At 34.6% G+C, this 25,622-nt stretch overlaps 1 protein-coding gene across 1 annotated transcript; it reads left to right on the plus strand.

The window, feature by feature from the left end:
- The first annotated feature begins 605 nt into the window (after positions 1-605).
- LOC132741761 (uncharacterized) lies at positions 606-23,356 on the plus strand. The gene is made up of 9 exons (XM_060730019.1): positions 606-688; positions 6,332-7,485; positions 8,446-8,535; positions 9,746-10,677; positions 14,109-14,380; positions 18,912-19,014; positions 20,114-20,234; positions 21,118-21,233; positions 22,714-23,356. The coding sequence occupies exons 2-9, from the start codon at positions 6,339-6,341 to the stop codon at positions 22,753-22,755; spliced, it is 2,823 nt and encodes a 940-aa protein (XP_060586002.1). The 5' UTR covers positions 606-688; positions 6,332-6,338; the 3' UTR covers positions 22,756-23,356.
- The last annotated feature ends 2,266 nt before the right edge of the window (positions 23,357-25,622 follow it).

Consider the following 25,622-nt stretch of genomic DNA (forward strand, 5'->3'; position numbering starts at 1 on the left):
CGGCGTTGAAATTAAACAAAAAAACATATTAATGAATGATTTGTTTGGTAGCGGGGGCTTGATAGATGCAGACTCCATTTTGGATTTTGAAACTAAGGCCTCAGAGTTTGAGGAAAAAATTGACAAAGAACGATTCACTAAAAACGTATTTCTGTAATAACCTTAAACCAAGACTGTTAGAATTTGTCTTCAAACCGAGTCGAAAAACAAATGGCTTTAAGAATTGGACAAACAACAACGCAGGGTGTCTTGGGGTGTCTTGGGGTAGTCTTGGGGTGTCTTGTGATAGTCTTGGGGTAGTCTTAGGGTGTCTTGGGATAGTCTTGGGGTGTCTTGGGGTAGTCTTAGGGTGTCTTGGGATAGTCTTGGGGTGTCTTAGGGTGTCTTGGATAGTCTTATATATAATACTATTTCACGTTTAAAATACATCGACCTCGCTTTGAGGCTTTGCCTTTTTCATATTAAACTAAATCAGCTGCTGATATAAAATATCTCAAGTAATAAGTTCGGTTATCAGCTGTAATAAAAAAAATATTTTCTTACGATACGCGCAAAACGATTAATAATATTAGAGGTATTAAACCTCAATTTCACATGAAAGTTTTACAGTGTGTAGTTCTAACAGCCACCGTTTTAAATTCGTAAATATTAAATATAGACGTTTTGTATATTTGTTGTTATTAATAAGGTAATGTTTTAAGTGATTTGTATATAGAATTATCCATAAAACCTTTATACATAAAATGGCAATCGTTTCGATTATAGAAATGACAGAGAGGCAGGACATTTAATATTTTGGGTGCTTTTCGGACAAAGAACATTTCGGATATGATGATTAATTCGAGGTAGGACAAAAGCCCCCCCCCCGGACGAACCCCCCCCCCCCGTCTAAAAATGACAAGGTGGACAAAAGCCCCCCCCATGAATTTTCCACATAGGACAAAAGCCCCCCCCCATAAAAAGTAAAGGTAGGACAAAGATTCCCCCCCCCCCCAAAAAAAAAATACAGTAATATGGTGTAAATGAATTAATGAAAATGAATGAATTTGTTTTAATGTTTATTGATAATGTATATATTTACTTTTTTATGGGGGGGCTTTTGTCCTATGTGAAAATTCATGGGGGGGCTTTTGTCCACCTTGTCATTTTTAGACAGGGGGCTTTCTTCGGGGGGGGGGGGGGAGGGGGAGGGCTTTTGTCCGTATCCCGATAATTCACAAATGCTATAATTAACTACATGATACTAAATCTAAAAGGAACATCACTAAACTGTTGTCATTATCAATTTCACTGCAATAATGTGTTTCATCATGTAACAGGTCTTTCTGCTGGCAGTTCACAGAGATAGATTTATAATTATAGACTTTTAGTGATATGAAAGTAGAAATAGAAATATCCTGGAGTGATCAGTTTTTCTATGCTGGGCCATAAAAAATTGTTTTACCTGTGACATATCAAATCACATTATAGTACTATACAACCTGTTTTATCTAACTAACTTAGCCCTAACCTTTATAACATAGATACATTAAAGCTGCTATTTCAGTTTATTTTTATCAGGGCAGCCATAGTTTCAATCCACCTGGAAGCGGCTTAACACACAGCACTGAAGTATTTAGGCATTATCAGTGACTTACACTCTAAATGCATGAGTACATCTTAGTTTATGTAACCAATAAAACTGTGCTATGTGTTGTTGCGGAATTTTATTTCAAATGGTAGTGTGATACCCTCACTAACTAGTCCAAATATTTAGATGTAACCGCAGATTTGAAGCTATTTTTAGTCCTCTACCGGTTTAACCGGAGGGGACTTTAGGTTTACCCTCCGTCCGTCTGTCTGTCTATCTGTCAGTCCGTCCACAAAACTGGATCCCTCGATACGCAAAAGTACTATAAGTTCTTTATTTCTTAAGATGTTTACTTCGAACTTTAAATATAATTTTCTGGTCATCAACCACATCATCTTTGACATGGTTTACAACTCTAGCACAAAAATTATCAGAATTACCTCCCTTGAACTTAGAATTTTTATGAAAAAAATGTTGTCTTTTTTAATAACTTCTTTATTTCTTAATGTATCTACTTCAAACTTCATAGATATGTTTCTAATTATCACTCAACATTTGTGAGAATGTTAAATACTCTAGCAAGACTATTTCTAGAATTATGTCCCCCTTGAACTTAGATTTTTTTCGAGAAATTGGTATTGTTTACTCCAACTTCTTCATTCCTTATAGGATTTACTTTAAAATCCCACATCATAATAATATGACAAGGTTTATAAATCTAGATCCAGATTTCCAGAATTATCTCCTTCTTAAACTTTGATTTTTTCTTATTTATTCTTTAACTTTGTTATTTCTTCATGGATTTTCTTCAAGTTCAAAATTCAAAACATTCATTATCAACACCTACATTATATTTTTGTTTTTAATTTTCATCTTTGTTACTTACTATACATTATCAGTCTATAGTTAATGCTATATTTGAAAAAAGTTATTTTTTTTACTTATCTTCTTTGTGACTATAAATGGTATCTTTAAACTTAAAGTAAAACTCACATCAATGTTCATAAATCTAGCATTGTTATTTCAAGAGTTATCTCCTCTTGAAAAGTTTAAGAATTTTGTACTAAAATATGTTGTATTTTGGTAACAGTGATGTTTAAAAAAAAACAACTTAAGAGTCTCCTTCAGTCTGTCTGTCTGTCTGTTCATAAAAACTGTTTTTTGAGATCACTTTTAAAGATTTTTTCCAACAAATTTACATGGGTCAAATCCGCTTGGCATTTTCCTATAAACGTCAAACTGTAAAAAAAGAAAATGCGATGTCTTTCAATGAAGGACTACTCCCTAACTAGAGACAAAAAGACCAAAAATTAATATCAAGCTTTATAAATTATATCGATATCAAATTTGAGGATGAAAACATTTATTATGGACAATAATTTAGAAATTTTAGGTTGCGTCCCCCCCCCCCCAAAAAAAAAAAATCAAACAAAAAAATCCTGTTTAGTGTTTTCTCTATGTCAAAAATTTTGGGGGTCTTATTTGACCTTTTTGTTAAAAAATCGAGGGATATTTACAAATAAAAAGGGTCATGAAAATATATTTTCAAATTAAACAATAACTTCACTTAAACTTAATATAGGCAAAAATGTACAAGGTATTGTGAGTCCTGTGCAGCCTTATGCTGATATGATGCAACATGCCTTTTAAATGTCGAAACTCTAAAATTTGTGCATCCCGATGTGAATGGATGGTCTTTATTTTCAGTAATACAAACTGTGCAAGTCATTTTATTACCGTCATAACGCAATTAAAAATTGCTTTCAAGTCACTCTGTACGAAAAACTCGCTTCGGAGCATTATCATTTTGCTTGGATTACTCAGTTGTTTCAGCATTTGCCGATTGATTTGGTTGGGAAACCTCATTTTGTATAGGCCCAGAGTTGTTTAAGGTAGATTCTGTCGCCCCATCAACGTTAACATTGTCTTTATTGAAGAATGAAGTCAATCTTCGCTGCTTTTTTTCGAAGCAGACATTGTGAATTTACCAGGATAATGACATCACAATCTGAAGCATCTGAGTGCTTTTAACATGTAATAATCACTAAAGCGTCTTAAGATAAATCATGTGACCGATCAGCTGATGAAAATCATGCTATTTATAGGAAAAATATATACTACGACGTTCGCAAAAATATGCGTCACTGAAAATGCATGGCAATAATATTACCGCATTAATTGCAAAAGAACTGCGTCAAAAAAGCAGAAAAACTCTCTAAAGAAAACACTGCTTGTTACTATTCATATAGTAACTCAAGAAATATAGTGATATACATGTATGCAGCAAAATCAGCCATTTATGATAATCACATATAAGAATTACCACATATAACATGCAATCTTGAATCTTTTTACTTTTCTTCTATCTTAGTTAATTTTTACATGTTTGATTTTAAAAAATAAATAAATAATTTAGCTCATGTGAAGGCATGGGTCATCAATCTTTAGTGCCCTGGCCTTTAACATGTGTGCCCTGCCCTGTTTTCATGCTAGATAAAAAAGTAAACATTGCTTGAATATTTGATTATTTGTTTTGCCAACTCATAAACATTTACATGTAACTTGTCTCTGAAATTTATTTAATTTCACATTAAGTGTAAGAAATATTTGCTTGCGATTTTTATTATGCCCCCACAATGTGGGAGCATATAGCGTTGCACTTGTCCGTCCGTCCGTCCGTCTGTCCGTACGTCCCGAAATCTTGTGAACGCAACTCCTCTTAAACCAGATGGCAGATTTTGCTTAAACTTACAGGATGAACAACCTTAATGTGTAGATCGGTAGTAAAGGAAGCAATTTTCGCTGCGACCAATTTAACAAATTATGGCCCTTTGTTGATTTTTCACTAGATTACTATGTAGAAATTTTGTGAACGCAACTCCTCTTAAACCAGATGGCAGATTTGCTTAAACTTCCAGGGATGAACAACCTTAATGTGTAGATGGTAGTAAAGGAAGGAATTTTGCTGCGACAAATTTAACAGATTATGGCCCTTTGTTGATTTTTTCACTATATACTATGTAGAAATTTTGTGAACGCAACTCCTCTTAAACCGGATGGCAATTTGCTTAAACTTACAGGGATGAACAACCTTCAGGTGTAGATGGCAGTAAAGGAAGGAATTTTTGCTCGACCAAATTTTACAGAATTATGGCCCTTTGTTTGATTTTTCACTATATACTATGTAGAAATTTTGTGAATGCAACTCCTCTTAAACCGGATGGCAGATTTTGCTTAAACTTCCAGGGATGAACAACCTTTATGTGTAGATTGTAGTAAAGAAAGGAATTTTTGCTGCAACCAAATTTAACAGAATTATGGCCCTTTTTTGATTTTTTCATTATATACAAATTTAACAGAATTATGGCCCTTTGTTGATTTTTAGTTTTCAACTTGTGGCACATGTAGTCCAAAAAATATTTGACCTAGAGTCATAAGATTGACAGAACAGTGGCGTGTGGGGGCATCCGTGTCCTATGGACACATTTCTAGTTGACCAAACATTGTTCAGCTCTTTTCTCATTATAAGATGTGCATTGGTTTTAATTTTTCTAATTTTTATGCCCCCACAATGTGGGAGCATATAGCGTTGCACTTGTCCGTCCGTCCGTCAGTCCGTCCGTCCGTACGTCCCGAAATCTTGTGAACGCAACTCCTCTTAAACCGGATGGCAGATTTTGCTTAAACTTACAGGGATGAACAACCTTAATGTGTAGATGGTAGTAAAGGAAGGAATTTTCGCTGCGACCACATTTAACAGAATTATGGCCCTTTGTTGATTTTTTCACTATATACTATTTAGAAATTTTGTGAACGCAACTCCTCTTAAACCGGATGGCAGATTTTGATTAAACTTACAGAGATAAACAACCTTAATGTGTAGATGGCAGTCAAGGAAGGATTTTTTGCTGCGACCAAATTTAACAGAATTATGGCTCTTTGTTGATTTTTTCACTATATACTATGTAGAAATTTTGTGAACGCAACTCCTCTTAAACCGGATGGCAGATTTTGCTTAAACTTACAGGGATTAACAACCTTAATGTGTAGATGATAGTAAAGGAAGGATTTTTTGCTGCAACCAAATTTAACAGAATTATGGCCCTTTGTTGATTTTTTCACTATATACTATGTAGAAATTTTGTGAACGCAACTCCTCTTAAACCGGATGGCAGATTTTGATTAAACTTACAGGGATGAACAACCTTAAGGTGTAGATGGTAGTTAAGGAAGGAATTTTTGCTGCGACCAAATTTTACACAATTATGGCCCTTTGTTGATTTTTTCACTATATACTCTGTAGAAATTTTGTGAATGTAACTCCTCTTAAACCGGATGGCAGATTTTGCTTATACTTCCAGGGATGAACAACCTTAATGTGTAGATGGCAGTAAAGGAAGGAATTTTTGCAGCAACCAAATTTAACAGAATTATGGCCCTATGGTGATTTTTTCAATATATACTAATAATGTAGAAATTTTGTGAACGCAACTCCTCTTAAACCGGATGGCAGATTTTACTTAAACTTCCAGGGATTAACAACCTTAATGTGTAGATGGTAGTAAAGGAAGGAATTTTTGCTGCGACCAAATTTTACAGAATTATTGCCCTTTGTTGATTTTTAGTTTTCAACTTGTGGCACATGTAGTCCAAAAAATATTTGACCTAGAGTCATAAGATTGACAGAACAGTGGCGTGTGGGGGCATCCGTGTCCTATGGACACATTTCTAGTTCATTTTATTTTTAAAATTGTTTTTTAGATTAACAATGGCTGAAGGTTATGGTGGGGCCAAACCAAAGACAAGAGGCCGGGACGGAAATGCCGGTAAAGCTAAGAAAGGAAGGGTAGACAAATCCAGTTCCGCATTTACATTGCAGAGTGTTAAAAATCATAATGCAGTGGAAAAACCTGGTGTAGCAACAGCAAGATGTTTTAGCGATAACTTAAATATGACTGATTATAAAGCAAAAAACAGTGTAGACGAGATTTATTTTCTTGAAGGAGTTGAGCAAATACAGACGAAATCTCCAAAGTTTGAAGATACTGATACAGAATTGAATAGTGCTTGCATTAATTATAATAACGTAACAAATGTAAACTCATGTAATGGATTAAAGTTTCCATTAAGTGATTGCAGTGGAGAAAAGTTTGATGGTATAAGGTTTCAGGAGTTTGGTAAACTCTCTAAAGAGAAAGAACAAGAGTATTTGTCTGCAAGGGAACGATGGAAGAAATCAGGTCTTGCGCTTAGAAAATATATCGCGGAAAAACTTGGATTTAGACAAGAGGAGAGGACTAAGAATAGCTTTGAGCGTGTAAAAAAACAAGAAAATGGCGTGAAAAGAAAATCTGAAAATATTCAGTTGGTTAAAAAGAGAAATAACCTTCAAGGGTCTGAAAGTTTTAAAGATGAATCTGTTATGCCAAGGTCAAAGTCATTTCTGAGATATTTTGGATTTGGAAAGGAAAATGGCAGTAACAGAGTAAGTCAAGGTGGGATGAAAAGTTCAAAAAGTTTTGATGCATCATCAAGTGATGCTTGGCCTGAGAGTTCAACTGACACTTGTAAGTCGACTTCTGATTGGTCGGCTGATAACACTTTAACAAATCAGAGTTCAGATAATAATATTTGGACGAATCAAAAGTGTCGAGGCACACAGACACAAAATCCAACTAATTGTAAGTGTCAGAAAGGAGCAAAGGCTAAAAAAGCACCTGAATGTAAGCATAAATCAAAATCACATAGACATTTGAAACAGCAAAAGTCAAATAAGGAGTCTACAAAGAATGACTGTTTAAAATCAGACCAATCGAAGAAGAAAACAGGGCTAGACAAAGAGAAATGGATCGGAATTCTTGATAATGAAATACCATCATCATCGGAGGGGGAGGAAGAATTTGAATATGTTTTAGGTAAGGGTCAGTAGTTCAAGTCTTAAATTACTGCCAATCCATTTTTTGATTTGCCAGCTTTTTACATTGTACTTAATGTAAATTGGTTCAATATGGTATTAAGACTTGTACATTGGTATGTAGAAAGTTAACATAAACAAAAAAAATGTATAATTAGTAACAGTGATTTTGCAGAATTTTCAAGATATAAATAAATATTTAGTTAACTAGAACTGGCTCACCTCACACATGTAAAAAAAAAAATCTTCTAATCCGGAAACCTTTCTAATCCGAACTTTTCTTCTGGTCTGGATGAGTTCGGATTAGACAGGTTCCACTGTATTTAGTTAACTACATTTTGTAGAACTGGCTTACCACAGTAGGAAGAGTGTGGGGTTTGTAATCTAGGGTTGCTGGTTTATCCAAGGGACAAGGGAAAATTTCTATGTGACATTCATCATCTTTCAGTCAGAGCTAATTCAGTCAGAGCTCCAGATGAGCTTTGACCAAAGACCAAAAGACTATTTCTTAGAAATAGCCCTAAAATTTGTCATAATTTTTTGTCAGAAGGTGTTGGACAGCCTGCATTACACTTTAGGAGCATCAATGAAAAATGACTCTTTTTTTATACAGTTTACTGTTCATTTGGATATGTGATAAATAGAATATTATGTTCGTGTAGATTCAATACTAAATTTACTGAATTGGTTGAATAAAACAATATTATGCCCGCTTGAGGCTTGCATAATATGATTTAATTCAACATGTTTAATTAATTTAGTATTAAACCTACACTCATAGAGTATTCTGTATGTATCTAACATGCTCTAAAACCACTATTAAAATGTTATAAAATAAATTCATGTTTGCACAGGTTTGCCCCTTCGAAAGAAATGGAATTTTTTCCTTTTTTCGACGCATACTGTGTCTTTACAGGCCTTGAATTACTTGTTAAACTGTACTTGAATATTCTTCTCCTAGATCCAGAGTATGGTGAAATAGTAAGAAGAGCCAAATCACGGAAACCACGTTCATCCAGTGGTCAAAGTAATTCCAAAAGCACCGATACAGGTATTTGGTATTTTTATTAAAAACTTCTGTAAATTCAAATAATTATTTTACACTGTAGAATCTGGTGATTAAAGCAATTTCCAGAACACCAATAAAGGTATTGGATATATTTACGTGCCAGAAAACCGAACAATTTCGGCATATAATGTTATGCTCCTGTTTGTCAGTCTGCCCTGCCATCTGTTAGCGGGTTTTTTTTGTCCAGTCTGTATGTTTTGATTTGCCCGATTGAAGGAAATTGAAATTACTTGGCAGAAATGTTAACCATAATGGAGACAATGTGTAGAGCACAGGTTTGGGTTTCCTTGGGTTAAGGTCACATTCAAAGTTTTGTGACAGTTCTGTACCTTTTAAACTGATTGTAGGAAATTTAAAATATTTGGAGGAAATCTTAATATTACTTTGACGATATGCAGAGTAGTTTTGGGCTGCCTAAGATCAAAGGCCACACTGACTCATTCAAAATCCTTGATGTATAAGTTTATATATCTTACAAAGGGAGATTACAATGTATGTTGCCTCCCTTTATTTACTAAAATCTATTACTGCATCATGTTTTTTTTGTTTGTTTTTTTATCAGTTTTTATATTTTTAGTATTTTCTGTTAACAGTATAATTATTGAGGAGATCGTAGGTTTAAACAATTTAATTTTTTAGAAATAAGACAATCTTACTGAAACTAAAAAATGTAAATTTAGTAATTTATAACAACAAATTGTAATTGATATGTATAAAATTTTAAAGGGAGACATATGCAAAATTTATATTTCTTCATTTTGAATTTTGTATTAACATTGTCAGACTCACTTATGAAATTGATAATGATATTTTATCTCATACGCGTGCATATTTTGCAACTCTGTAAAAATAGTATTGCAAGGCCGTGCATATATTTTGAAGTGACATGACATTAGCGCTATGCAAACATAGTGTAAAGACGCGCTAAACGTTAGCGTTATACTATAGGCGCTTCAATGAAAAATGACTCTTATTTCACTGTCTCTATTTTGGGTATGTGATAAATAGAATATTAAAATCTAATAAGTTCATTACTAAATTTATTGACAATGACAAAATATTATGCTTGCCATAGGCTCGTATAATATAATTTTATTCAACTCATGCAATAAATTCAGTATTGAACTTACATTTGTACACTCATTCAATATCCTTTTATTGTAACTCATCAATTTTATTTTGACGTATTCAGGTTCAAGAGGTAGTCAAGAAATAAGAGACTCGACATACGAGGCTTTGTTAACTCTACATCATGCTATCCCATACCTTCCCGAGAGTTTTAGAAACAGGCTTCAAAGTACGTCTGCTGACCAAGGGCAGACAAGTCATGATACCACTAATTCCAATAGTTCAGTGGAGGTCACTCTAAACAATACAGGGGAGGTCACTCTAAACAATACAAAGGTGAAAGCATCGAGGGAAAAAAATACTGAATTAGGTTATTCAATAACTGGAGACAAACATTTACAGTCATCTAAAAATAGTTTGGTAGAAAAACGAAAACAAACCCAAAGAGATGAAAAGAACCTTAAGAAATTTAATAAAGACAAAAGTAATTGGAAAAGAAGGCTTGAGGAAAGTGATAAAAGTGGTATTGATAAAAGATATGAGTCGTATGATATGGTAGAAGATTTTGAGAACACCTTGGAAGATCCGTTTATTGTGAAATCCGATTCAAAAATAGATCTATGTTCTGGCTTGATGGATTTAGTTAGAGAGATCGACATTCCATTTATAGATGAAGACGGTGAAACTAAATTTGATAACATTGGAAAGGAGAGGAGCGCTAGGCAAAGAGATGTTACAGACAATTATAGTGGTGTTATGCCTGATATATGTGATACAAGTGGATTTAGCCCTGATGTAAGAATACCTCTGAATTGCCATGAAGGGACCAGTGCCGGTGATAATTCAGAAAGACTTAGTAGAAACTGTATTGGAATGCTGAACTGTAGTTCAGGAACAAGGGAAGCCAGGACCAATCGGGTTGAAGATAAAGATTTTTACGGGAATATAGTTGGTTCCTCGGAGACGAGTTTTGAAGATGACCCAGATTACCCGGGTATGAGGACACTAAATGACAGCTTTAACCGTCTCCTTGGCGACGATGATACTGACACAAGTGTAAGCTATAAAATTCTTTATTTTACTTAATCTCCCTGAAATTTTCAAGTAGATCATACTGTATAAGTAGATATTTCCATGTGTTGAAAAGTAAGCAAATTTCAAATTCCAGACATTTCGTGTGACAAAATATAAGTGAATCATGGAATTTCCGAAGGGTAGAATTTAATGACAGATTGGTTGATATTTTTAATCCTTTGTAATGCATTCAATGATACGTGATTAAGCAATGAAAATTAATGGAAATTGTCAGTAAATTCGGATAGTCGCTAAATCGGATAAGAGTAAACACTAAACAACAATTGACAAATGCTGGTACGAATATTTAATCATGTCTCGGCCTCCTGTTTAACATCGTTGGTTAACTTACCCTTTAGGGCATAATATTTTTGCTTATTTATTTATTAGTCCCCTACCGGTTTACCGGAGGGGACTTTAGGTTTACCCTCCGTCCGTCTGTCCGTCCGTCCGTCCGTCCGAGCCAACATTTGATTATTATGAGCTTCATTCCGTAGTTAAATAAAGAACATAAACTCATAAAATTTAAAATTAAGAGTTTTTTTTTGTTTTTATGAGCTTATTTTGCTTATGGACATTGGTCCAGGTGGTGTTTATGAGCTCATTTGCCTCATAAACATCAAATTTTGGTACGTCCGTCCGTCTGTCCGTCCGTCAGTCCGTCCGTCCACAAAACTGGATCCCGCGATAACGCAAAAAGTACTGAAAATATTTTAATGAAACTTGATATATGGATAGCTGGCAGTATGGAGATTATGCACGTCTTTTTCTTTTCTTCCTATGTTGAAAATTCTGGTTGCTATGGCAACAAATAGACTGAAAATATGGCAAATTTTACACATAATCTGGATCCCATTATAACGCAAAAAGTACTGAAAATATTTTTATGAAACTTGATATATGAATAGATGGCAGTATGGAGATAATGCACGTCTTTTTCTTTTCTTCCTATGTTGAAAATTCTGGTTGCTATGGCAACAAATACACTGAAAATATGGCAAATTTTACACATAACCTGGATCCAGTGATAACACAAAAATTACTGAAAATATGTTTATGAAACTTGACATATGGGTAGATGGCAGTATGGAAATTATGCACATCCTTTCCTTATCTTCCTATGTTGAAAATTCTGGTTGCTATGGCAACAAATAGACTGAATTTCAAGATTTCTGATTCTAGTTTTTAAGTTTTTTCACTATAAGTTCTTTATTTCTTAAGGTATTTTCTTCAAACTTTAAATATAAGTTGCTTGTCATCAACCACATCATATGTGACAAGGTTTACAACTCTAGCACAAAATTTATCAGAATTACCTCCCTTGAACTTAAAATTTTCATGAAAAAAAAACATTGTTTTTTTTAATAACTTCTTTTTCTGAATGTATCTACTTCAAACTTCATATAAATGTTTCTTATTGTCACTCAACATTTGTGAGTGTTTAATACTCTAGCAAGACTATTTCCAGAATTATGCCACTTTTGAACTTAGACTTTTTTTTGAGAAATTGGTAATTTTTACTCCAACTTCTTCAATCATGATAGGATTTTAAAAATGTTATATTTTGATAACAGGGATGTTTAAAAAATAACTTTAGAGTGTCCTTCAGTCTGTCTGTCTGTACATAAAAACTGTTTCCTGTGATCACTTTTAAAGAACTTTTTCAACAAATTTACTTAAAATAGGAACCTTAGTGAATGGCCCTTCAGAATGTTGCTTGGGCTCTTACCGGTAGGGGACTTATGTATTGCTTGCAATACTATGATAATTGCTTGTTTATCTTTATTTCTTTATTTTTGCATTCACATGTAATAAAATGAACAATAAGAGACTGCAAAAATAAAATATCTAAATTGCAATTTCAAATGCATTCCCGTTTTCTTTCTTTAAACTATTTTGCAAATACATGTAACATGAAAAAACATGTAAAAAAACCTTCTAATTCGGAAACCTTTCTAATCTGGAAACCTTTCTAATCCGAACTTTTCTTCTGGTCCGGATGAGTTCGGATTAGAGGTTCCACTGTAGTAATATGCAGTTTGTCCATCCTTTCTAACTACCCGTCAGGGACTTTGGATTATTTCATGTGAGGAAGCTATCCAGCTAGATTATGGAACGTCAGTGGTTCTACTCAGGTGCCCGTTCGTGCCTGAAATAATGCACGGAAGGGCACCTGAGGTCTTCCTCCACCAGTAAAGCTGGAACGTCGCTAAATGACCTATACTGTGTCAGTGTGAGGTAAAACCCATTTAATCAATTCTAACTACACTGCACTAAATATACTTACTTATAATAATTATTACTCATATCGCCATAAATCCATGTACATGAATTATCAGTACATGAATTATAGCTGTTAAGGGGAGATCTGCGGCCAAGTGGTTAATGTCATTGACTTCAAACCACTTGCCCCTCTCTGCTGTGGGTTTGAGTGTTTTATAAAGTTGTAATAATAGATTAGGACGTGTGAGACTCTAATAACATGGAGAAAATAACGTTGAATATGAAATAGTTTGTGATAAAGGTAGCAAAATGTAAACAAAGGGATATCTTGATTTCAATACATAATACTACAATGTACATTTGTACATAATTGAAAAAACGTAAGATTGCACAGCCTTATGGCACATGAGAATCATTTTAATAGTCGTTATAGGACATTTTAATTAATTTGAGAAAAAAAAATATATTTACATTTCTAAGCTTAAGGGGGTCTTTAAAACTAACATGGGAAAGAATTAGTTGTAAAATGTTGGAAAAAATATAATATACTGTGAATTCACTATTTCTTTGGGATGAAATTTCATGGTTTTGTCACAAAGAACATTTTCATGCCAGGGTTCTTAAATATGTGGCCTGTTTGTTTCTCAAAAAGGTAAAATATAAGTAATGTGATGCAAAATAATTTTACAGCAGACAAAATGAAATTTCATTGGCTCTTCATGGATTGACATATCCATGAAAACCATGAAAATTAGTGCTCCACAATTGATAATGATTTTGCAGTAATCAATTAAAGATACTGTAACACAATTTTCTTATGGTTTAAATCATAAATATGATGCTCAAGTTAAGATTTATCAATATTGTAGGTTCCATAAAGCATTATTTATAAAGATATTACAGAATTAAATGTTTCATGTAAATAAAGGGAGGTAATTAAAAATTTATTTTCTATAAAGTTTATGTCAAATTTTACAATAAGAAATGAATGCATATATTTTTTAATGATTACGTATAATATGCACACATATTTGCGGTACATATTTTACATATTATTCAATGTTTGAAAATTGTTTTATTTGCATAATAATGTTTTGCATAATAATATATAATTTCACTGAGTGTGGTAAACCACTTTGATCACAACATACAGGATCTTTAATTAAAATATTCTTTTATTTTCTCTTTAGACTGACAGTTCTGTACTTCCAAATTTCATGCAAAGGTCATCAAGGTCAGATGAATCTGGGTCAAGGTCAAAGTCATCAGATGATAGCATAGAGGCAGATGATGAGTTTGAGTGTGAATGTGAACATTGTCAGTTGCTACGGCAACACAGTTATGGCACCAGTAACCTTGACCTTTTGCCCCCAAGGTTATACACAGAGGATATGGGATTTCCATATGACCTAGAAAGTTCAGCTTCAGGTCAAACTGATACGGAGTCTAGTACAGGATTCAGGTATGTTTAGTGTTTAGTTTTTATCAGTCCAAGAGAGAAGGAATCATGGGAGGGAGATAAGGTTGATGGGAGATGTAGTTGTAGGGTACAAAGATATTAGTTAAGGCATTTTGGAAGGGAAAATTTGGAAGCAAAAAGGTACATCGTTTTAAAATAAGTTGGGAACAAATATGGATTTGTATGTTGGAATATTGGTTTTAGATATTTGAATATAGATGTACTAGTATCCAATATTAATTTTCAAGAAGTTTTTCTGAATCAAACTTGTCTGCTTTCTCTTACATCATGTCCAAAAATGTTAGTGTATAAATACTGTTCTATTTCAATAGAATTAGAATATCCAATGTCTAAAGTTATAAATAATTAATTGTTGAAAGTTGACTACAGTGATTTTATTTTGTTTATTGAATGAATATCAACATTTATGTATATGGCCAACAAAATATGACTTTGACTTATATTTTTAGCTCACCTGTCACAAAGTGACAGGGTGAGCTTTTGTGATCGCTTTTCGTCCGGCGTCCGTCCGTCCGTCCGTCCGTCGTCCGTCCGTCGTCCGTCGTCCGTCCGTAAACTTTTGCTTTAAATGACATCTCCTCATAAACCACTGAGCCAATTTCATCCAAACTTCACAGGAATGTTCCTTTGGTGGTCACCTTTAAAAATTGTTCAAAGAATTTAATTCCATGCAGAACTCTGGTTGCCATGGCAACCGAAAGAAAAATCTTTAAATATCTTCTTTTAAACAACCCTAAGAGCTAGAGCTTAGATATTTGGCATGAAACATCTTCTAATGAGTGTCTACCAAGTTTGTTCAAATAAAAGCCCTGGGGTCAAAATTGGCCCCGCCCCCGGGGGGTCATTGATTTTCCCTATATGCATATAGTAAAAACTTAAAAGATCTTCTTTTAAAGAACTGTAAGAGCTAGAGCTAAGATTTTTGGCATGGAACATCTTCTAGTGAGTGTCTACCAAGTTTGTTCAAATAAAAGCCCTGGGGTCAAAATTGGCCCCCCTGGGGGGTCATTGATTTTTCCCTATATGCATATAGTAAACACTTAAAAAATCTTCCTTTAAAGAACTGTAAGAGCTAGAGCTTAGATATTTGGCATGAAACATCTTCTAGTGAATGTCTACCAAGTTTGTTCAAATAAAAGCCCTGGGGTCAAAATTGGCCCCGCCCCAGGGGGTCATTGATTTTCCCTATATGCATAAAGTAAAAACTTAAAAAATCTTCTTTTAAAGAACCCAAAGAGCTAGAGCTTAGATATTTGGCATGAAACATCTTCTAGTGAATGTCTACCAAGTTTGTTCAAATAAAAGCCCTGGGGTCAAAATTGGCCCCGCCCTGGGGGGTAATTGATTTTCCTATATGCATATAGTTTAAACTTAAAAAATCTTCTTTTAAAGAACTGTAAGAGCTAGAGCTTAGATATTTGGCATAAAACATCTTCTAGTAAATGTCTACCAAGTTTGTTCAAATAAAAGCCCTGGGGTCAAAATTGGCCCCGCCCCAGGGGGTCATTGATTTTCCCTATATGCATATAGTAAAAACTTAAAAAAATCTTCTTTTAAAGAACTGTAAGAGCTAAAGCTTATATATTTGGCATGAAACATCTTCTAGTGAATGTCTACCAAGTTTGTTCAAATAAAACCCCTGGGGTCCAAATTGGCCCCTCCCCAGGGGTCATTGATTTTCCTTATATGCATATAGTAAAAACTTATAAAATCTTCTTTTAAAGAACCCAAAGAGCTAGAGCTAAGATATTTAGCATGAGACATGTTCTAATGGGTGTCTACCAAGTATGTTCAAATAAAAGCCCTGGGGTCAAAACTGGCCCCGCCCCGGGGTCATTGATTTTCCTTATATACATAGCAAAAACTTAAAAATCTTCTTTGAAAAAACCCAAATAACTAGAGTTTAGATATTAAGCATGAAACATCTTTAAGTAAATATCTACAAAGTTTGTTCAAATAAAAGCCCAGGGGTCAAAACTGGCCCTGCCCGAGGGGTGTCATTGTTTTTTACTCTATGTGTATAGTAAAAACTTAAAAAAATCTTCTTTTAAAAAACCCAATGAGCTAGAACTTAGATGTTTTGCATGAAACATCTTCTTATGGGTGTCTACCAAGTCTGTTCAAATAAACAAATAAAAGTCCTTGGGTAAAAATTGGGCCGGGGGGGGGGGGGGGGGGGGGGGGGGGGGGGGGCTATATACAGGTGAGCGACCTCAGGGCCATCATGGCCCTCTTGTTTAACTTGTCAGTATGATATTTAAATATAGTGAATTTTAGGGATGGTAACCAATACCAAAACTAATACTCAAGTACTTGTTCATTTTTCCAATCAATAACTCGGTTACTCGGATGATTTCCAATGATCTTCAAAGCTTTTTTACACAATATCAACACCGTCCGCATCCTACTTTCGATTTCTATTTAAATTCATAGAATTCGTAACTATAAATAGGACTGAAAGGGAGGTCACTTGGAATAACCAATAAACAAATTAATTAAAATTAAATTAACAACAATATATTCTACAATGTTTCAGTTCATGCACAATTTAAGGTAATTTAATATCATAAGAGGTTGAGTGATGTAAGCGACATAGGTGTCCAATCCCATGCACATGATTGCCTGGTTAATTTGTAAATCATCATTTCACACTTTGCAAGGATCTTTATTTTCACAGGAGGACTTTTGTTTGCGCTGTCATTTTTGTGTCGCCTCTACGGAGTAGTGGCGACATAGAGGGATCATTTCTCCGTTGTCTGTCAGTCCATCTGTCTGTCCGTCCGTCCGTCTGTCCATCACAAAACTTGTCCGGACTACTCCTCATAAACTACTGGTGCAATTTCATCCAAACTTTACAGGAATGATCAGTACCAAGTCTAGTTGTGCATATTGTCAGCATTTTCTGGTTCAATGATTTTTGGCAGAGTTATGGCCCTTTAATAACTTTTAGCTCGACTATTCGAAGAATATGAGAGCTATTCTAGTCGCCCCGGCGTCAGCGTCCGCGTCGGCGTCTGCGTTGGTTAAAGTTTTTTGTAAAGTCAAATATCTCAATTACTGCTTGAGATATTCAATTGAAACTTACAATACTTATTTATAGTAACAAGGTACATCAGATTGACAAGTTGGATAACTCTGCCTACAATATTGACAGAATTATACCCCTTTGGAACTTAGAAATTTTGGTTAAAGTTTTTTTTGTAAAGTCAAATATCTTAATTATTGCTTGAGATATTCAATTGAAATTTAAAATACTCTTTTATAGTAACAATGTTTATCAGTTTGCAAAATTGCATAACTCTGCCTGCAATATTTGCAGAATTATTTGCCCCTTTGAAACTTAGAAATTTTGGTTAAAGGTTAAAGGTCTTCAAAGATATTTACTTGAAACTTTACACATGCACTTAGGGTCATAATTGGAGGGTCATAATTGTATGTCACTGACCAAGTTCCATAACTCTATCTTGCATTAAGGCTGATTCATATCCCCTTTTCTACTTAGTCTCTTGGTTAATGTTAACATGATAGTTTTACATATCTCAATAACTATTAAAGATATTTATTTAAAACTTCACATATGCATTTAGGGTCATAATTGTAGGTCACTGACAATGATCCATAATTCTATCTTGCATTTAGGCTGATTTTTCTCCCCTTTTTCAACTTAAAAATTCATGGTAAAGTTTTGCTTGTAAGCTTTTATCTCAATAACTACTGAAGGGTTTGTACCTTTTTGGGGACAATTTTATGCATTCTTAATAATAAAGCAGTGATTAACTTGATAAAACATCTTAATTACAAGCCTTTGTACCTTTTCTGTCAAATTTATGTATTCATAGGTAATTAGTATTATTTTACTCAATTAAACACCCTTGTGACATTACCTTCCGAATAGTCAAGCCAATACTGTATAATTAGACTCTCTCTAAGGCCTATAACATGAATTTATGAAAAAAATTAGCTCTTTTGTGAACTTAAAAAATTTAACATTATAAAGGCTCTTTTACTATCAAGCACTTAGAATAGTCGAGCGTGCTGTCCTACCGACAGCTCTTGTTATTTTTAAAGTTTGTCTGGACTACTTCTCTTATACCACTAAAGCAATTTCAATGAAACTTTACAGGATTGATCTGTAGCTCAAGTCCTTGCGCATATTGCACGGGTTTTCCGGTTGAATGATTTTTGGCCGAGTTATGGCCCTTTGATAAAAAGGTGTATTTTCTGTGTGTTGCCAGATACACAAAAGCTTGTCCGGACTACTCCTCATAAACTACTGGTGCAATTTTATCCAAACTTTACAGGAATGATCAGTACCAAGTCTAGTTGTGCACTGTCCGTCTGTCACAAACTTTGTCCCAACATGAAATTTGCCATCATGAGGCGACACATGTGATTACTGATCGCTCTTGTTAAGGGAGGGTTTTTGTCCTACACTCCATTCTTACAGATATATACCCCTGATATTGTTTCAGTCGTAAACATTGTGTATGAATAATGTGTTAATATGTTTCAGATCAGCCATGTTTCTAGAGGACTATGATTTTCTGCTGGACAGATCTAACAATGAGCTTGACTGGTTAATTGTTGATAGTCGACCATTGTCTTTGATGTTAGAGGTGAGTATTTAATGAGTGAACTGGTTAATTGTTGATAATCCACCAATGTCCATGATGTCATGGTAGGTCACCAGGATTGATCTTTAGTGAGCAATCTAGAAATCAGGGGCCATCATGGTCCTATTGTTGTTTAAATTTTTTGCTTGACTTTTCAAAGAATAATGGAAGTACATGTATTCTACATAATAAGGCATCGATGTTGGTGGTTTCTAATTTTAAGGTAATTTAGGTAATTTTCTTGATTTCGAGAACAAACATGACGTTGTCCATATAGCCAGCAGGTAAACTGGCAAAACAATCATGCCTGTTATAGATTTAGTCTATTTTTTCAGTTTATTGTTTCAATTTTTTTTTCTGTTTTACTCTCACAGGCAGCGATATTATGATATTTTGTTCAATTCCTATCTGTACAGGACGGTTTGATTGCATGGCTAAATAGCATTCTAGGAAAATCTGAATCACAGTGAAAGCAAAACAAATATGGTGGTAATCAAATCTACATGCAAGAAATAACTTAAAATAAGTAGATCTGAAATTTAATCAGATCGATCTAGGTTCAAGGTTAAGGTCACTGTTACTTAAAATAGAAATGTTTGTCACTTTTTAGAGCCTATACATGTAACTCTTGCATGGATTATGACAGAGTTATATAGTTCTTTGTGTAGTAACTGTCAATGTTTTGCATGCAACATCAATCTTCAAAACTAGGGAAAGCGTTCACATTTTTTCAGGATCATGGCTTTAGGTTATGGTCCAAATTTTGAAACTCTGGCATAGATTTATACTGAATTATGGCCTGTTTTTACTTAATTTAACTTGTCTTAAAAGTTTTAAAGCTGGTTGGGGCGTGACCTGTAAGCTGTCCAGGTAATAGAGGGTTGAAATAAATTTTTCCAATAAGAAGCTCCTTAAAGGACCTACATGTATGCTGAGGAAAGCTAAAATTTGAATTTTTACATAGATCAACAGGGACACAAAGTGACTTAAATGGAAAGATATCTAAAGCTGCATTTTATAAATATGTTAAAATATTTCTACATAGGCCAAAAAGTAAACATCTTACACAATATACTGTTACATTATCATATTTTATCATTAGGACGTGATACAGCAGATGTTGGCAGTACAACCCGAGTTATTGAGTGAACAGGCTGCACCACCGGCCCCACAGATTGTGATCGAAAACCTACCCACAATTCCTCTTACTTTATCTCATATTGGTAAGTGATATATGCATGTATAAGTGGCTGAAGTGCACATATTATCAAGATAAATCTATACTTATATATGCAGTTTTTGGCTGACAAATTGCTTTAAAGGAATGTTTGGCTCAGAAGTCTATGAAGTTTAAGTTTATTTTATGGCATGAAAATGGCTGTAGTGTCTTATGGTGGGTTTGAATCCCATATAGAGCAAGATTATTGTCCAAAACATTGTCTTACAAATTATGTGAGGCGTCTGTGGTTAAGGTTGTTTACTTTAAATCTCTAGCTCCTCACGGCTATGCCTTTGAGCCCTGTCAGGGACTTCTTAGATTCTTTCATATGAGGAAGCTATTCAGCTAGCTTACAGAATATCAGTGGTTCTACTCAGGTGCCTGTTTATGTCTGAAGTAATGCCTGGAGGGAAGCCTTAGGCCTTCCTTCACCAATAAAGTTTGGAAGTTACCATATGACCTTTAGTTAGTGTTAGCGCAACATAACCCCCCCCCCCCCCCCCAAAAAAAAATAAAAATAAAAAAATAAATTGAGGATTCCATAACCCCTCCTCACTTCTTGGTAAACATAATTGACCATGGGTAAACAGGTAAAAAGCGAAATTGAGGCGACTACCTCTCACAAAGATTCTAGCTATCATGACTGGCATAAAAGGGGGATAAAAGTGGGGATTATGTAAGCCCCAACTGTCCCTGTTATACTGAGATGATCAGCAACCCAAATCTTTAAGATAATAGTAAACCCATAATACCTATTAATGAGTAACTGTAAGGGCATGTGTTTTCTATGTATTCTTAGTTAACCTTTTCAGTGTTTTTCATTAAAACATGTAAAAATCAAAAGCCAATGTTAAATATTTCATGTACTTGATTTATTCATTTTTCAGATCAACATCCATCATGTCCGATATGTCTTTGTCTATGTGAAGTAGAGGAACTGATGACACTGTTACCATGCCAACATATATTCCATCCTATATGTATACAGGCTTGGCTTATCAAGGTATTTGTTGTTAATTCATTTTCATAATAATTTAATTTGAAGGATATTTTTTCTTTGCTCTGAATGGTTTATTGGAGAATATAGATGGCGGTTTGATGTTTTGAAGTTTCCAATGATCGCATATACCGTATTGTTTCCAATTAACGCCCTCCCCCCCCCCCCCCCCCTCTATTTAGCGCCCCCAGCACTTTTTGTTTGAAAAAACTCGTACTTTACAGATTTATAATCCATAATAAAAGAGCAGTCCAAAAAATTTCAAATATTTCTTTTTAAAAATAACAATTAATTAGACTCCAGTAAGGTAAAATGATTCAAACAAAAAATAATCATGTATTACATATTAGATAATGATATTTATAAATGAATTATATCTTTAATAAACATAATTTAAAGCACGTTGTTTTATAGAGACTAGTGTCTTTTTTCTCTCACGGCTGATATAGAAATTATATGGGATTAGTATTCAGTCCCATATGGAGATATTAGTTGTTACTGAAAAGCCGATAAGGTGGATTTACCTTCGAGGTACTACCAAAACATAAGCTTGAATTGTTGAAAAAAAGATACTGGAAAAAACAAAACTGTACTATGTAATAAAGTTTTTAAGCTCGACTTTTGGCAGAATACTTGAGCTAATGCAGTCACCCATTTGCATACATGTGAACTCTTCCACTTTAAGCGGGAGACTCCCTCTTTCTGCAGCCATATTTTCAAAGATTTTTCTTAAAATAAGGAGTATTTTCACAAATTGAATCAATCTCCAACCTTTTAATGTCAGAACTTCCTTCTTTGTTCAATGCAAATTCTAAAATCTCCCTCTTTTTGAAGAAAAATATCCCTCTTGATCATGGAAAAAAGTTCCAAATATGCATTTGTCAGTGTCTGTGTGGGCGTCTCTGAGGTTAAGTTTTTACGTGTAAGCTAGTTTCTCAATCACAACTGAGGAGAATAGATTGAAACTTCATAAGTTTGTTTTCTGTGATTATCTAACATTATTGGCACAAGTCCTTTAACTCTGATTTTCTTTTTTGCACATTTAGCCCCTTAAAATTTAATACATTTGGTGGTTGTCTTGGTTGTTTTCACAACGGATCATGGCAGTTAGCCGCATTGAATTCACCAGAGCGCAGTTTAGCCACTGCATCGTTTCATAGGCAGGCTGTTCAAGCAGTATACCAGTACTAATTGCCTTCACTTTTGCAAGAAACTGAAAACTTAAGTATATGCCAGAGCAGAAGTACAGTGAAGGATTTCTTGATCAATCACAATGAAAGAGACTTGCACCATCTGGAAATCAAACCCAGGTGACCCAATTCACAGTCCAAAGCTTTACCTTTTACTTGAGCTAACCAGACAGATTCTAATACCATTATTAAGAAAATATAGCATGTGTAAGTTTATGCTTGTTTAAGATAAACAAATAGTTATACTTCAGTCTTGTGTTAGAACTTTTGGTTATTTTTCTTTTATTTATTTTCAGTCAGGGACTTGCCCTGTGTGTAGAGCCAAACTTAACAAATGATTTCTACAACATGAAGTTCTACCATGGAGACTCAAGTGACTTACGTTTCAGTGTATAATTAAAGCAGGTCATTTGGAACTACCAAGTGTCATTCCTCGAGAACAAACGTAACATGACAGTCTGCGATGTGCAAAACACGGTGTAATATTAAAACATGTTAAACATTTTCTAGAACTGGTAAAGGTAAAATGTAAAGATGGACCATTGATAAAGTGATAGTTTCTCATCTCTTACAACAATATTACAGGATGTACAATTGTTATTTGAGCCGTGTCACGACAAAACCAACATAATGGGTTTGCGACCAGCATGGATCCAGACCAGCCTGATCAGGAGTCATGCTGTTCGCTTATGAACCCTATAACAAGTAGAGAAGTGATAGCGAACAGCATGGATCCTGATCAGACTGCGCATATGCAAACCCATTATGTTGGTTTTGTCATGACACGGCTCATTTCATTTTAAAGTATTGTTTTACAGGAGTGTGGAAGATGCCACTTGTTCATTTTTTTCTAAAAATCTAAAGATTTATTAAATGATTTTCACAACATAGTCATGAAAATGTACCGTTGTACCGATAGTAAAATGTTGTTTTCCTTCATCAGAAAAGCTGAGTTTTTTATTTTGACTTAAAGTAGTCTTACTGTAATGCTTTCCCGCCAAAAAAAATATAACATCATCCAATAAAGAAGCAAATCGGATATTTCCAGATTATTTTTTTTCAAAATCTTGGGTATTATTTATAATCACTTATCCTTTATTGCTATTAACTGACTTCCAGTTATAATCGGTTAAAATTATTGAATACCAGTGATTGTGAAAATTAACGTTCCGGAAATTACCAATTTATTACGATATTGGCTGATGTTAGAAATTTTTTGGCAGAAAAGCATTACAGTAAGACTTATACCTTCATCAATGCCATCTTTAAGGTGTCTATTTAAGACAGTTATAAAGGTTGTTGCTTCAGCAGAAATTAAATGTAGTTGGCATGACTTGAGACGCGCCATGACAAAACCAACATAGTGTGTTTGCGAACAGCATTGATCCAGTCAAGTCTGCGCATCCGCGCAGTCTGATCAGGATCCATTCTGTTCGCTTGCAAACCCTATAACAAGTAGAGAAACTGAAATCGAACAGCATGGATCCTGATCAGACTGCGCGGATGCGCAGGCTGGTCTGGATCCATGCTGGTCGCAAACCCATTATGTTGGTTTTGTCATGACACGGTTCGCTTAATTTCAACCCCCTCCTTACCCTCCGAAACCCCTTTCCCCACACCCTTAACAACATACCCCTTCATCCTGTAACATGTGTCAACATGACATTTGTGTTGTAGTACTTTTGTTGTTATGTCTGTGATAAAAAATGTTTTTAATAATTAATTTTTTTGTTATATAATATTTGTATAGTAAACCAAACAATGTTTTGTAAGGTAATGACTCGATGCTGAGAACTAGACATGGTAATGATATATGTCAAAAAATACAGAAAAACTGGATACTGAAATCAGTTTAATTCTTTATAATTAAACACATAGAAAGTTGGATACATGTATTAGACATTTAATGTGAATATATTTAAAGCATACTTTAGCATATTGTCACCTTTGTGCAATAACTGATTAACTACTAATAAATTTAGAAGGACTTTTTACGTTATTGCACTAAGGTGATGATCAATTTTGTTTATTAAGGTTCATCACATACAGTAAACTTTGACTATGAACAATATTTTTTGGACGCCCTTACAGTAAATTCATAGTTACGCCCTGAGTGGCGGCATGGCCAAGTGGTTATAATGTCAGACTGGAAATCTAAGGATTACTGGCCGTGTCATTTCCTTAAAAACGGGATAAGTAAACCTTTTAAGATGAAATGTTTATTTGGATACAGTATCTGGATTTACCAGAATATAATTATAATGATTTTTTTTGGTTTCTAAATGCACTTAATGTGTAATTATTATCAATAATTCACTTCTTAATGTATATTTCCATGTGGTAATTCCATATGCTCGCATGTGGTGATTCCATATGCTCGCATGTGGTGATTCCATATGCTCGCATGTGGTGATTCCATATGCTCGCATGTGGTGATTCCATATGCTCCCATGTGGTGATTCCATATGCTCACATGAGGTAATTCCATATGCTCGTATGTGGTGATTCCATATGCTCGCATGTGGTGATTCCATATGCTCGCATGTGGTGATTCCATATGCTCGCATGTGGTGATTTCCATATGCTCGCATGTGGTGGTGATTCCATATGCTCACATGTGGTAATTCCATATGCTCGCATGTGGTGATTCCATATGCTCGCATGTGGTGATTCCATATGCTCGCATGTGGTGATTCCATATGCTTGCATGTGGTAATTCCATATGCTCATATGTGGTAATTCCATATGCTTGCATGTGGTGATTCCATATGCTCGCATGTGGTAATTCCATATGCTCGCATGTGGTAATTCCATATGCTTGCATGTGTTAATTCCATATGCTCGCATGTGTAATTCCATATGCTCGCATGTGGTAATTCCATATGCTCGCATGTGGTGATTCCATATGCTCGCATGTGGTGATTCCATATGCTCGCATGTGGTGATTCCATATGCTCGCATGTGGTAATTCTTGCATGTGGTAATTCCATATGCTCATATGTGGTAATTCCATATGCTCATATGTGGTAATTCCATATGCTTGCATGTGGTGATTCTATATGCTCGCATGTGGTTATCCATTATGCTCACATGATGTAATTCCATATGCTCACATGTTGTAATTCCATATGCTCACATGTAGTAATTCCATATGCTCGCATGTGGTGATTCCATATGCTTGCATGTGGTAATTCCATATGCTTGC

This window comes from Ruditapes philippinarum, unplaced genomic scaffold (assembly GCF_026571515.1).
Source record: "Ruditapes philippinarum isolate M1 unplaced genomic scaffold, ASM2657151v2 ctg925_1_1_1_1, whole genome shotgun sequence".
Lineage (NCBI taxonomy): Eukaryota > Metazoa > Mollusca > Bivalvia > Venerida > Veneridae > Ruditapes > Ruditapes philippinarum.